Source organism: Lytechinus variegatus, chromosome 9 (assembly GCF_018143015.1).
Source record: "Lytechinus variegatus isolate NC3 chromosome 9, Lvar_3.0, whole genome shotgun sequence".
Lineage (NCBI taxonomy): Eukaryota > Metazoa > Echinodermata > Echinoidea > Temnopleuroida > Toxopneustidae > Lytechinus > Lytechinus variegatus.
Window position 1 is genome coordinate 24,020,588 of NC_054748.1, and position 14,923 is coordinate 24,035,510.

The following is a 14,923-nucleotide window of genomic DNA, read 5'->3' on the forward strand; positions in this document are numbered from 1 at the left end:
TTTTGACGCGGGCACTTGTTAAGGGTATCAAAAAAGTACCGATTTTCAAAAAAGGGGTAGTTTTGAAAGACCGGTCAATGGTCAATTGCAGGGTCAAACGTATTTAGGGTACTGGTATGTTTTTTTTTCCAAAGCTTTTGTTTTTTAAGACTAGCCAAACGTGTTTAGGGTATGTTTTTCCCACAAGCTTTTTCTCTAGGCCGGTAATATATTCTGGCGACAAAATTAGGACCAGGGACCAAAATGTGTAAATAAAGCCCGCGAAAAACTTGTTTAGGGGGTTATTTTGCACACAGATAAAAACTCGTGGGGGTGGAATTAGTACGTGCATGGCCATGCGTGTGTACTGTAATACATATGCCCCCCACCCCCGGAGGGGCGGCACCTATGCCCGTGAGCAACTTTTTAATCAACAACGCACTCATTTTTCCTGCATTCAAATAAATACTTGGTAACTATAACGTTATAGTGCACACGTTTAAAATAATAATAATAATTTTAGCTAAAAAAAAATAAACAAAGAAATCAGAATCGTGTGATGTTTACCGGTATATGGATATGATGGGGACAGCGACGTCAACTTTATAGACCGTTTGGTCCTGCCCCTATAACGGACTCCCCCCCCCCCATTAAATTATCACTGGCCGGGGGGGGGGGGGGGGGGCGGGATATCGATACGATACCGATTGTCAAAAGGTCTCGTCACGCGCACGTCACACGAGGCCGAGGCGCTAGGCAAGGTACGTACCAAACATTTGCGAAAAAAATGGCAGCCAGCTTCGAAAAAATCTGCGACGTTGTGTCAAATGGCATTGTGCCTGTTACTAAATATAGGTCGACTGAAACAGGATTGACAGTTTGTCTTGCTCAAGTAGAAGGACCTCTTGTGAATGGTTATTTTGTTTTAGGTTAGTAAAGTTGGTTTAACTTGCGCTTCTAAAAAAAGGCAGCCGCATGAGCTACACTGCCTTGATTCATCACGCGGCCGCGGGAGCAGCCGGCGGGCGGGCTGTGCGTGTTTGGGTGGTGGTTATGGACGCTGGATGTTGCTAAGTCATTAATTATACTAGATCTAGGCCTATGTGCATATTATGGCTTTGGCCTAGGCCTATGACTATGTAATGTGGACGTGTATGACTGAGTGAGGGTGTGTATGACGGGTGTTAATTGAATAATGACACATCCCTGATCCCATGTGATTAATGATATCAACTGCAAAATATTAATAAGTTACAGACTACACAGACAGTACACTAAAAATGCATGCAGCCGAGTGCATTAGTGGAGTGCAGAGGCCAGAGCACACAAGGTTTCTTTAGATAGGTGCCGTGCTGTGCACGAGCCGCTTGCGGCGAGTGCCCAGTGTGCACCATCTGGACTGAAATGAAGAAGCCGAGCTTTCTCTACATTGTCATGATTATAGACAGTTTTACACACGAGCATTTTGTCATGTATTTCTATTTATTTACTGGTATTTATTTGTTTTTTTTTTAGTTTATTTTAATATTTTTGTTTTTATTTATTCATTATTCTTAATTATTATTTATTTATTTTTTTTAATTAATTTTTTTTTTTTTTTTGGGGGGGGGACTTATTTAACAGCTGCCTAAGTCTACTAGACATTTGTATTCCCTCTGACTCTGTAAGTCATTTGGTGTTCATCTCTGGGTTGGCACAATAAAATATTTTGTATATATACGTATTTAGATATTTAAAGAGAAATGCCAGTAGTTGCAGTAAACACTGATTTCATGAGAAAGTCTGTAAAACCAGGCTTAATTGTCAGTATATCATCAAGGATCTGGTACAGTTACATAAACTGAACTTTGTGAAATCTTGAAATCTATGCTGAAATATATTCACACTGGAGATCACCAACACAGATGAGCGCACATGGGACAGTGTATTATTATTGCTTTGAATGTCGTGCCCGACGCTTGACCAGAATCCTTTGGCTCATATTCTTTATTTATACAAACAGACACTTGGTGGTCATTTCATTGGATTCTGTATGAACTCATTTTGATATCGTTACTAAAACTGGCATTTACCTTTGAGAAAGATTTTGTTCACAACCTTCGTTAATGGCTCAAAGTTGAATCTTCAAATAGGACCTCATCTACAAAATATTTTCACAATGAAAATATGTGTATTTTATAATGAAAATGTGTAAAGCGGTTTAAAAACAAAAACCTTTTAAACTCCAGGTCGAAATCTTCCTTTACATCGTCATACAGGAGGTATAGATACACCCATTTTAATATATGAGCATGAATTATAGTTTTTGACTATAATATTGCATTATAGTGTATATGGTGATGTGCCTTCTTCTCCCGCTCTATCTCTCTGCTTTGTTCTTTTTACCTCAATTCATCCTTACCTTCTATCTTTCTTTCCCCTATTTCTACTTGTAGCTCTGGCCTCTGGGTTAAATTATTTTTCTCAATTTCACACACAATTTTCTGTTATTAGATTTATACTTGAAATTTCCATCTGTATATGTTCAGGATTTGTCTTTTCTATTTGTATTGTAATATATGCTTGTATTTTGTTCTGTTTCATGTTATACAGGGCCCCCAAACAGTATTTGAGTACTGATGGGGTTGCCCTGTATAAATAATACCAAATAAATAAATAAATAATTCTCACTTTTGCCACATTTTTTTTTAGTTCCATGACTTAGACCTTTGCAAAATAAAAGAATTCGATCCCAGGGCACCATTAACAATTTGACTAAATGGTAGAAGTCTGGCATGTCTCTAGATGCTTTTGTGTTCTGGAAGGTGTTTCAGAGTGATTGGAAATGTTGGAATTCTAAATTTATAACAAATCTAATTCCTGTACTTCAAATTTTAACGGGGTATTTATGGAACTCAACTGTAACTATTTTCATGACTACATGTATTTGCAACAAAGTGAGCACTTGTTGATTAGCATAGGATTTTTGGATTGCATTTCTGCAAAACTCAGTGACTTTACTTAGTTGAGCCATTGGCAGTCTTGAATCTTATATTTAGCCTTTAAAAAAAATTAATTTTGCTTTGAATTTTAAAATTTTATTTTCTGATTTTGTTTTCTTTTAATAATAATAATAATAATTAACATTTATATAGCGCTTAAAACAACAGTTTCTAAGCGCATTGGAACAAAAAAAAGAAGTAGCAAAATACACTGAGAGAGAACAGGATATGGAATTAAGAGGACTGCTTAATGAGGTAAGATTTGAGGAGTGTTTTAAAAATGATAATAATAATAATAGCCAATTTTTATAAAGCGCTTTTCCCAGAATGGCCCAAAGCGTGTTACAGCATATTATTACCCCGGTCATTGGATTCATTTCAATCAAGCACGAAAAGTGCACAATTTCCACTCCCTGGGGAGCATTCCTTGCATTCGTCGCAGCCACATTATGGCGCTGGCAAAATCAAACATACAATATCTATCGCAGGGATTCTCAAATGGTGGCGCGCGCGCCACTTGTGGCGCACCGAGCCTTGCGGAGTGGCGCTTGGGAGCCGGTATAAAAAAAAAGGGAAAATAAGGAAAAATTGGGGAGAAAACATGTGTCTTATAATCTGCATTGCCAGTAACCTGGAAATAAGGATTTGATGATCATTTTAATAGAATTAGAAATCAAAGACTCTTTACTTGACACTTAATTACTAATTAATTTCCTCAGATCTTGTCCAAGTTAGCACTCGATAACCCCTTAATATGGAGGATCGATGGTGTTCTCCTTTTTATTTATTCTATGCTGTACAAAGGTTATGTGCCACACAAGTGATTTGAAAACCCCGTTTGTAGGATTTATATTTCAACGGCTTTTTTATCATTTCCAGAGTATACGTTTAGGTTAAGAGTTAAACATCAAATAATATGATATTCAAAGAACATCCTCATCATAAAATATTGTGAATTGGCCGGACATAACAAGTGAAAATTGTTTCCGGAGCCGATTAAAATCCGAAGTTGTAAAGGTAAAATACTTGTATGCTCAGATGTATTGCCTGCTGTGATTGCCTGCATGCACTCTTGCTTAACACGAACTGAATAAATGATACCGCACGTGCGTGAGTTGCAGAGAATTAGGGGCAGTTTGGGGCGTCAGTGCAGGCAACGCCTAATTTTCAGCCCTTGCAAAATCGGGGAACGTAACTTCAGCCACTGGCGTACAGATGGGGGGGGGGGTGCCCCCAAGAGTTTCACGACAAGAAAAGAATAGGAGAAAAGGAAAGAGTGGAACGTTGTATTATTTTCTTAATATCATGTCAAAATATAAATTTTTGTATAGAAAAGTTCAATATTTTTGCTTCAGCTGCCATATCTAGCACCCTCATTTTTTTTACTCATTACGCCACTTGCTTCAGCCAATAGATCTGGTGCAGAACAGTCTAAACTTGTGGTTTCATTGGTATTTTGTGAAAAAGTCACTGGTCATTTTTCTTTCAACATTAAAATTGTGTAGTTTGTTGACATTTGTATTTCTTCTGTTTATATTAATTAGAGCCCCTCTGGGCAATTTGAAAGGCCTCATATTCCAAAAAGAATCTGGGGGCTCTGCCCCCTTGACCCCCCACCAGGAGCCTCTGGACCCCCTCCACTGAAACATTGCCAGTTTGCATAATGGATAGTGGAGCATTACAGATTCTCAACAAGAAATGTGGCGCTTCAAAAAAAGTAATTGAGAAAGGCTGATCTATCGCATCCTACCGGGTACCCATTTAGCACCTGGGTCGAGAGTGGCAGTGTGTGGATTTGTGTTTTGTTTTGTGTTTTGAAAGATTTGTGTTTGTGTTGTGTTTTGAAAGATTTGTATGTTTTGTTTTTCTCTCTTAGCCACTGAAGCACACGATGACGATGGGCTACCCCATACGCTTGAACATCTTATCTTTCTGGGGAGTGAAGAGTATCCCTTTAAGGTGAAATATTTGAAACGTTTATCATACATGCTTCCTTAAAGGACAAGTCCACCCCAACAAAAACTTGATTTGAATAAAAAGAGAAAAATTCAACAAGCATAACACTGAAGATTTCATCAAAATCGGATGTAAAATAAGAAAGTTATGGCATTTTAAAGTTTCACTTATTTTCAACAAAATAGTTATATGAACGAGCCAGTTACATCCAAATGAGAAAGTTGATGACATCACTCACTATTTCTTTTGTTTTCAGCATTGTGCTTGTCTGATTTTTCTCTATTGATTCAAATCAACATTTTTCTGAGGTGGACTTGACCTTTAAAACAGAAATTGTGTCCACCATTAGTTTCACAATGTGGAGATGTAGATAGGTGTTTCACTTTTTTTTCAAAATTCAAGTTCACATTTTTCTTGAAGGAAACATCTTTGTTGCTAATGGTGAAATACAACATATCAATTTACATGAAATCCTGATGTAGAATCTTAACAAAATTGAGCTTTATACTCTCAACAATCCATTCAAATGGGATACAAATTTGAGATAGATGAAGGTTGAAAAAAAGTGAGAAGAGAATGAATGAGATAGGAGAAGAAAGAGGAAATGTTGAAAAATAAAAAAAAGGAGATGAATCACAGAAAAAAAGGATGGTTTTGAGGTAAAGTGTGTGATACTTATTTGTTATTGTGTGTTGATTTTTCGATTCATTAGTTATTGTGTTTGATTTGTTTTTCTTTTGATAAGAATTATAAATGATGAGGATTTTCAATCAATATTTTAAATTTATATTGATCTTTCTTCATTGAGTTCAGGCCACAGGGCATGCTCTCCAATTTTTGTAGCTGGATATATGCATGTTTTTTTTAATTATTCATTCATGTAATTATTTTTGCTTTTTCACTTTTGATGATGACAATCTGAAATATGAGGAATTACATATCAATGAAATATAGAATTTTACATTGTTTGGTCTTTCTTCAAGGGGGTGTTGGACATGCTAGCCAATCGTTGTTTGGCTCAGGGAACCAACGCCTGGACGGACACTGACCACACCTGCTATACAGTGATGACCGCCGGGAGTCAAGGTTTCATCAATCTCATGCCGATCTATCTCGACCATGTTCTCTATCCAACACTCACGGTAAGTGGATGTGTTCTAATTGGGGCTGCGAGTGGATCAGCCTGGTAGAAATAGTCTATCAAATTTCTTAAAGAGCCCCGTTGGGTGTTTCATAAAGCTGTTGTACAGTAAGTTACAAGCGACTTTTGGAATGACTGCTGATCTTTTCCTGTGGGAAATAGTACACCTTACATTTTTATTGGTGTTGATGTTGTTACCACCTGCTCATTAAGTTGTTAGTATTTTGAAACACCACCCCAAAAAGTTTGTTCAATACAAAATTTTTATTAGAAATGAATATATGTGATTTCTATATGACATTTCATCAGGGCAATGGCAATAGCCCATACTTTCTCTGCACTCTAGCATCTGTGCCTGATGATCAGTGTTGCCTTGATTTTCAGGCCAAATCATGCTGTCCACAAAATGCAGCCAGTCTGCAGCTCAGCCTTCCATGCCATTGTTCAGATATCACAAATCTGTCAGATGATGCAATTCTACTTGGTAAAGACTATTAATTGATTGGATTTGATATTAATCATATTTTACCTAGGTTAGCCATTTCAGTTCCGAAAACTGCTCTCCCAGCAGGCCCTGCTTGACATGCTTATATATATTATTATAACCCTGGCTCTTTTGATTGGGTGCTCGAGCATTCAAGGAATTTCTTCCTTCTGGGAACCCATTCACCTCACCTGGGTCGAGTGCAGCACAAAGTGGGTAAAACTTCTTGCTGAAGGACAACATGCATTAATTACATGTAGAATGACCTGAGAAACTGATAATTGCCCTGGCTTTAAAGCCATCATATGTTTGTTTTTAAGATGGTTAAGACATTTATTTCTCTTTTTTTTAGGATGCTGGTTACATCACTGAAGTTCATCATGTGAATGGAGAAGGGGAGAATGCTGGTGTGGTGTACTGTGAGATGCAGGCCAGGGAAAATTCTGGGGAGTCCCGATGTCACCTTGCTATGCTGAGAAAGATGTACCCAGGGCATTGTGGGTACAAGGTGAGTTATGGAAATTTTGGTACTTGTTGCATTGTGGGTAATGGATTTATAAATGTTAGTTCTGGGCTCTTGCACAGAGGTTTACCATCAGTTTTTGTACAATGCCTGCTTAGCTGGTTGTACGCAAGCAAATTGGAGACTGAATGTCAAACATTTGTACCGTTGCACACTCGACGTACCATCCAAAATGTACTGTTGCGCGGATTTAGGAGGTGACGTCACAATACAATTTAATTCATTGCGCTCAGTAAAATGAAGGTGCAATACACGTAAAGCCTGCTGGCTAAATGCGCAATGCTGCCCAAGCTGTGCGCTTGTGGGATTTTGCTTTTCGCTTTCAATATTTTTGCTCCCTTTTCATAGATTACTGCAGGGAAAAACTCTTGAATTTTGTTCATATTTTTGCTAGATTCCAATCGAGGCATTGCACAACACAAATAACAAATATTCTTATTTGTGCAATGGTGTGAGATTTCCCATTTGGTGAAAGATAGAGCATCTTTCTTTCACCTCATGCGAAATCTTGCACCATCGCACTCATGCCTATTCGCTACTGGTATACGAAATGGATGGCGAACAATGACTAATGAAGATCAGTACAGTGATAGATCAGGGGGGAGTGGTTTCACAGTCACTTTGAGACAATATTTTGCAGGAGGGGGGGGGGGCTGGATTGGACTAAATTTTGGTAGGTGTGCTCCAACAGTCAATGAACTCCATGCACATTTGTATTAAACACCATCTGATATTTTTTTTAATTCATATTGTATGTATTCAGAGTGTTGACTTCAACAAGAGTTTAAGATTACCGGGTATATATTTTTTTTCCATCTTGCTATTGTTTTCATTGTAGTCAGAGACTGGGGGAATTATGGCCAATCTTCGGGACTCTACGTCCAACGAGAAAGTTCGCAACTACCACCATGACTTCTATCGTCCTGAAAACCTCTGTCTGATTATTACAGGCAAGGTTGCCCCGGAGGATGTCTTCAAGGCTTTGGAACCGTTTGAACAGAAGATCAAGGCAAAGGTATTTCTTCAATATGTGGTGCTGTCAAGATCACATAAGGGCTGTTGCAAAGATGGTTAAAGGTGATGGGCAAACTATCACGAGGCAAGCTGAACGTAGCTATCTTTCCTCAGCTTCGCTTCGGAAAGATAGCAAGTAAAGCCAACTTGACGAGAAAGTGATAGTTTGCCTCGTCACCTGAAATAAAAAGGAGATTATATGCTTTATATTCTGCATCAAGAACCACTGTAAACCAAAAATTCGATATTAATATATCTCTATGAGATTTTTTTTAAATTGAGGTTTCTTTGAAAAAAAAATCTATTGAGACGATTATGCTTGTTTTACTGCTAGCGCTTATTTCAACTGTGCGCAAGCATCCGAGATCTTGCTCCAACAAGATTTATTGTGACCTCACAAAGGAACTTTCCCATCACAACAAAACAATCGGCGGGCAATTTGTGCATGTACACTGCGCGCACCCATCTAGATCTTGCACGATCGACGCTGCATGTGATGGAGAATGATGGACAAAAAAATGGAGTGGCAAAATTCACACGTACTCAAGCTAATTCATAACGCGTTATGACCCAGTGGGCTGAAAAGGATCAGCGAAACAAAAAAGGTCCATCACTGCGAGTGATGATTGATGGGAAACTACACTTTATCACGTGACCGACTTCTGAACAATCCTATAGTAATATTCTTAACATGTGGAATGTAAAATAGAATAATAGAAGATAAATGCTATAGTACTTGTATTTCTGCTATGGTGCTCTCAAGTTCTCAAGCGAGGCAAGATAGCTCAGTCGGTAGAGCGGGAGATATGTATTCCGGTGAACCTGGTTCGATTCCCACTTGATGCGCTAGTGCTCTTTGGTAAGGCATTAATCCTCAGTACCAGGTCCTTCGGAGAGGACCTTAAGCCGTCAATCCTCTTGTTGCTTGCTTAGAGTTGTTAAAAGTTGTTAGAAGCATTCATGCTTTCTTAGCAATCGGATAAAAAAATAACTACCAATACCAAGTTTGCAGCAACACTGTACCATAGATGGTTCAAAACAATGGCAGTTCAGGTCACTCAAGTTCTAATAGTGTTCTTTATGTCTGATTTCTTGCGACATTTGTATAAATTTTGGAATCGTTCAAGTTTGGAGCAAGGAGTAAAGGTAAAAGGTATTTCAAATATACTCGGTGTAGTCTAGATCTAGACGTTAGAAGTTAAAAGTTGTTTGATTGGAAACCCTACACACCCTTATTGCATAGTATGGTATACACACCGACATACCAGTCCTCCCTCTTCAGTAAGAGAAAGTACAGATTACTTTGTATCATTATCTTTTCATTACAGGGTGCCCTACCCCCACATGTCCGCCCGTGGCAGTCTCCTGTACCACCCCTCCCCGAGAAAGTGGTAGAGACCGTCAAATACCCATCTGATGATGAGTCCAATGGAATGATCTACTTGGCTTGGAGGGGTGCATGTGCTGATGTAAGTTATCAATGTTATCTATAGTTTTTTTTTTTTTCATTTTCATTTCATGACATTGCTCCAATAAGAAATGCCTGAACAATCCTATGATTAGAAGTTAAGGTCAGAGTTTCACATTTTCAGAATCCCTTGCCTGAACTATATATGGCTATCTCCTTGAAGCTTTACAAGAGAGATAGGTAGATAAGTTTATGGTTGTCACCATCATCTAATCCATTACGGGATTTCCTATGCTTCTGCTCAACTTAGCCATTGTGTTCTGGGGTCATTCTATACTTCAATCCATCTGTCCTTCCCATTTTCATTCTTGTGATAAATAAAGAACCATTTGACAGATCAAATTCTGAATTGGTCAAGTACATGCATGCCTGTAGGTATAACTATGATCTAACTGATTTTTGAGGTCACTAGGTCACTAGGTCATTGGTCACACAGGTGATTAAGAAGCCTGCCGACAAGTCAAGATTCTTTTATTGTTTCAGGATATGTACAAGATGTTTGTACTAATGATTCTTTTAGAGTACCTAACTGATACCTTAGTCGCTCCTCTGCAGAAAGAATTTGAAGAGCTGTTGGACACTTATTGCAGTAGGAAATTAGTCTCTTTCACTTCCGTGGGACGTACTCATGAATTATTGTTATTGTTTCAGGATATGTACAAGATGTCTGCTCTGTTGATTCTACTAGAGTACCTGACTGATACCTCAGTCGCTCCTCTGCAGAGGGACTTTGTTGAGCTGTCGGATGCCTACTGCAGCAAGGTTCGCTACTCTATCATTGAAGCAACCGCCTCTTGTCTCTACCTCAAGTTTGAGAATGTTCCCAAAGCTAAACTCGGAGACATCAATGGAAGGTGAGCTTAGCCTTGATGTGACAATGATTGTAATAGGCATATAGAATATACTGTATGTATATATATTCAGAGGTGCGCTATTTACTTTTATTTCTTTAGGTGCCCTATTATTTAGTTTGAGCTGCTTTCCCTGAGTTCACTACATGTAAAAGCTCATGACATATCTATTTTTAAAAAATCATTCTATTTTTTCAAAATGCATTATTTTCAATTCAATGAGACAGTAAAATTCTTGTTAAAGATAAATGATAGTAGTTGCAGTAAACACTGATTACACGAGAAAGTGTGTGAAGCCAAGCTTAATTGTCACTATATCATCGAGGATCTAGATCTGGTACAGTTACATTTACATAAACTGGACTTTGTGAAATCATGAAATCTACACTGAAAAATGTTCACACTGAAGATCACTAACACAGATAAGCGCACGTGAAACAGTGTATTATTATTGATTTGAATGTAGGCCCGACTCTTGACTGGAATCCTTTGCTTATTTGCTAATTTCTCAGCAATTATACAATTTCTTCCAGAATCCTTTGGCACATATTTTTTATTTATCCAAACAGACACTTTGGTGGTCATTCCATTTGATTCTGTACGAACTCATTTTTTTAATCGTTACCACAACTGGAATTTATCTTTAAGTAGTGTGCAGAGACAGGCAAATAGAGATGTATTACTGAAATGAATGGTTAAGATGTTTTTGTGAGTTTAAGAGAGCTATCATAAAGTGCACTGTACTTTTTTTTTATTTTAATGTAACCAATGAAAAGAAAAGGAATGTGAAAGTTGAATCAGTTCAATCTTGAATCAATTTGCGACAGGACGTTTGCCCTTCTGAATAACCTGTCAAACGGCACAGAAGATATGGACATGGTACGCATGAAGAGTGTGATCCACCGTCGCATTCTAGAAGCACTCAACAACATGGAAGATAACCCACACGAGACGTTTGCCTTCATGTGCATTGGGGACTTTCTGTATGATAACACAGAAGAGGAGGTGAGTAATACATCTCTTGTATCACTGTTCTTCATCATGCATGTGCAATATTTCAAACAGATGTATAACTTCGAAATATATTTTCCTTTTACTTACAAAGTTATTGTTCAAATTTACTATTTGCTATAGCTATCTATCAAAAGCTGAATCTGACATTGACCTTTCTTTATTAGTAAATACCCAATAGGGGAAGGCGGGGTAAGTTGTGACAGTTTTTGCTTTTTGCATGTTAGAATTGATATGATTAATAATCTTGTCGAAATAAGTACCTTGCCTTGAAATTTAATTCTTCTGAAATATTTTCCACCTATATATAATTTTCTATTCCCACACTGAAAGTCATCGTGACCTTTGAAAAAAACAATGTCAAATGGCTCAACTTGCCCCATATATGGGGTAAGTTTGAGCCACCTTCTGGGGTAAGTTGAGCCACAAAAACTATGTACAAAATGTATGAGGGGAGAACCAGCATGTCAATTTTTTGTCTTTTCACTTGCTAATTCTCTATAAATACTAACATCCTTTAAAAGGAAAAGATCAGTCATGTAAATTTCAATTTCAATCGATTTTTATGGTTTGTTTGTCTTTTAAGATACATTACCATAGGAATTACCATGGCTCAACTTGCCCCATGCCGTTTGGCTCAACTTACCCCAGTCCGAACTTAGTGCGATAATTTTGTATCCACACATTTATTATGCATCCATCATATAAAAGACTATGACAAGAATGAAGATCCATACCTGGACTAATAATGTTGTTATCATGTCTTTATTATATTTAAAGACATGTGTGTTTATAAAGCACTTATCTATTTCACACTCTTTTTTACTTTTTTGGCTGAAATTCATATTTTTCCCTCTAAAAAACTACTTTTTGTTTCAAAGTTGAAAACAATGTGGTGGGGTTAGGGGCTATGCTATGGATCATCAATACATGACACCACCACAATGTCTGACTCATTCATTATTGGCCTGGGGCTGGTGGCTCAACTTGCCCCTATGCTCAACTTACCCCGTCTTCCTCTACAGTTGTTTTAGAAATTTCAAAATGCTTTTTGGGATACCTCTATTATATATTTCACATGACAAACAGTAATTTGTTTGCCTATAACTCCTCAAAATCAAAATTTTAAAAAGTTCATAATTTTGTTATTCTGTGATGGATTTCCATCAAACTTTAATATCTTTCTCTCATATATATTTTTATATTAAAGGTTCAATAAACTCATTGATACCAGGCTCGAATCCCTCTCAAAAATGTTTTAATTATCTTTATTTTCTTTCAGCTGAAGCAACGCTTGAATCAAGTAGATGACTTTCGCCGCCTTCAAAGTGAAGAGAAGTCCTTCTGGTGTTCTCTTCTCAAGGAGTACTTTGTCGATCCTCCCTCTGTAACGGTAAGTTCAAGCATTCTTACATTTCCAAAATCAGAGTGCAATCTTTCTTTTGCTCAAGTATGCGGGAATTATGATAATGAGATTAATTTTTGGGGTCCCAAGATGAAATTTCCATTGTCAATTAGGTGATTTTATCCATTGAATATGTATTCTTGCAATTATAACTGAAGAAATGTATGAGTGTTCGATTTCAAATTTGGTCCAAGTATGCATATACTTGTAGTTAAGTGACTGAGATTTGTTTTGTGAGATTAGTTTTGAGGGTCATTAGGTCAAAGGTCGGAATGATCATAATATACCTGAAAATATTTCTTTTATGGCAAATGTTTGAAGAACTGCTTGAGTGATCAGCATCGTGAGGATATCCTGATAGGATTTTTTGCAATATGAGGTAAAAGCTCACAGGGGTAACTATTTCATTTTTTTAGAAGTGAGGTATGTGATATTTTCTTAATCTGGCAATGTTAGCTCGAGGCATAATCTCCAAATGCGTGCAGTCGAGAATCTGTCTAGTTGAGTTAATAAATCCATAGTTTTTTTCTGTTCCATGTACAGATCATCGGAGAACCAAGCGGTTCGGTGGCCAAAGACATGGCAGATGAAGAGAAGCAACGAGTCGCCAGCCAAGTAGCTGCTCTCGGTGAAGAGGGATTGAAAACAAAGGCAGACATACTGGAGAAAGCCATTGAGGAGAATGAGGTAAGCTCACTTGCTTGAATTATTCCCCAGGGAGTGGGGAGTGTGCATAGCATGTGTGGTGAAATGTTTTATTTGTTTAAATAAATAGCAGAGATACTGGAGAAAGTCAATGAGAATGAGGTGAGCTCATTTCTTTGTTGATTCCCCCAGGGAGTGTAGATTGTGCATAACATGCATGGTGTAATGATAAATTTGCTTAAAGCAAAAGCAGACATACTTTAGAAAACCAATGGGGAGAATGAGGTTTGATCACTGTTTGAATTACTCCCCAGGGAGTGAAGATTGTCTATCACTTGCATGGTGAAATGATACATTTGTTTTGAGCTTTTAGATGTGATATAGGAATATTTTTCTCTTTGCCATTATGACACCTACATGTACAACGAGAACCTTGATTTTGGTGTAAATTAAAATCAATTCTGTATTTATTTTGAATTTATGTACATTATTTGAGGAAAAAGATGTATTTACCATCCCACCAATCTCTCTTCACGCAACAAAAATGCCATATCTTTTTCTACACAGAAAGAAGCACCTCCCGAGCTACTGACCAAACTCCCAATCCCTGACACGGAATCCATCCAATTTCATCCATTCCAACGCTACAGCAACCTCCAGGGTGGGGCCGGTGACACGGGCCTGGATCTCCAGTCACTACCCTTCACCTTTCAGCTGGATGATATCCACACCAACTTTGTCAAGGTAAGAAGCATTTTTCTGCATGATGCAGGGGTGTTTAATCAGATGCAAGGATGTTAGCAGCTTATAACAGTTGTCTGTGAAAAGCAATATTTGTTTCAGATATACTTGATTATCCAGAGAGCTGCACAGCTTTTATGAGGTCTACATTATTCTGGTTTGTGCTCCTCTAATTCACAAAATTAATTATATTTCTATTCATTATGATACTTTGAAAAAAGTAAAAATAGATTTAACTCGAATCAAAATGAATGATAATAACTAGACTAAAACCAATATAGAAACACTTCTTGCATTTCCATGGTCTTGTATTGGCAATATCCAGAAAGTTATCTTGACATTTCCATACAGTATATACATCTGACATTTTTATTTTCTGAAATGATGTCCCTGTTTATATTGATAAGTTCGTATGACAAGTGCTCTCAAATTATTATGGCTTGAGCAGCTCTTGAAGTGAAGTTAGAATGGAGAAATATTTGGGCCGGATGAACCAATATAAGTGTGCATTTTGTCTCACCTGCGTAGAAGAGTGAGACTATAGGCGCCGCTTTTCCGACAGCGGCGGCGTCAACACCAAATCTTAACCGAAGGTTAAGTTTTTTAAATGAAAGCATAACTTAGAAAGTATATGGACCTAGTTCATGAAACTTGGGGGGTTTCGTTGAATTACCATCGTATCTCTGTAAGTGTATTGGTCTAGTTCATAAAACGTGGACAAAAG

At 37.6% G+C, this 14,923-nt stretch overlaps 1 protein-coding gene across 1 annotated transcript in view; it reads left to right on the top strand.

The window, feature by feature from the left end:
* The first annotated feature begins 721 nt into the window (after window positions 1-721).
* LOC121421482 (uncharacterized protein C05D11.1-like) overlaps window positions 722-14,923 on the top strand; it is a 29,926-nt gene continuing 15,724 nt past the window's right edge. Inside the window, exons 1-11 of the mRNA XM_041616204.1 lie at window positions 722-908; window positions 4,837-4,919; window positions 5,900-6,058; window positions 6,894-7,049; window positions 7,903-8,079; window positions 9,407-9,547; window positions 10,198-10,400; window positions 11,225-11,402; window positions 12,691-12,801; window positions 13,357-13,500; window positions 14,026-14,202. Coding sequence (XP_041472138.1) covers window positions 767-908; window positions 4,837-4,919; window positions 5,900-6,058; window positions 6,894-7,049; window positions 7,903-8,079; window positions 9,407-9,547; window positions 10,198-10,400; window positions 11,225-11,402; window positions 12,691-12,801; window positions 13,357-13,500; window positions 14,026-14,202 — 1,671 coding nt within the window. The 5' untranslated portion in view covers window positions 722-766. The remainder of the gene's footprint in view (window positions 909-4,836; window positions 4,920-5,899; window positions 6,059-6,893; window positions 7,050-7,902; window positions 8,080-9,406; window positions 9,548-10,197; window positions 10,401-11,224; window positions 11,403-12,690; window positions 12,802-13,356; window positions 13,501-14,025; window positions 14,203-14,923) is intronic.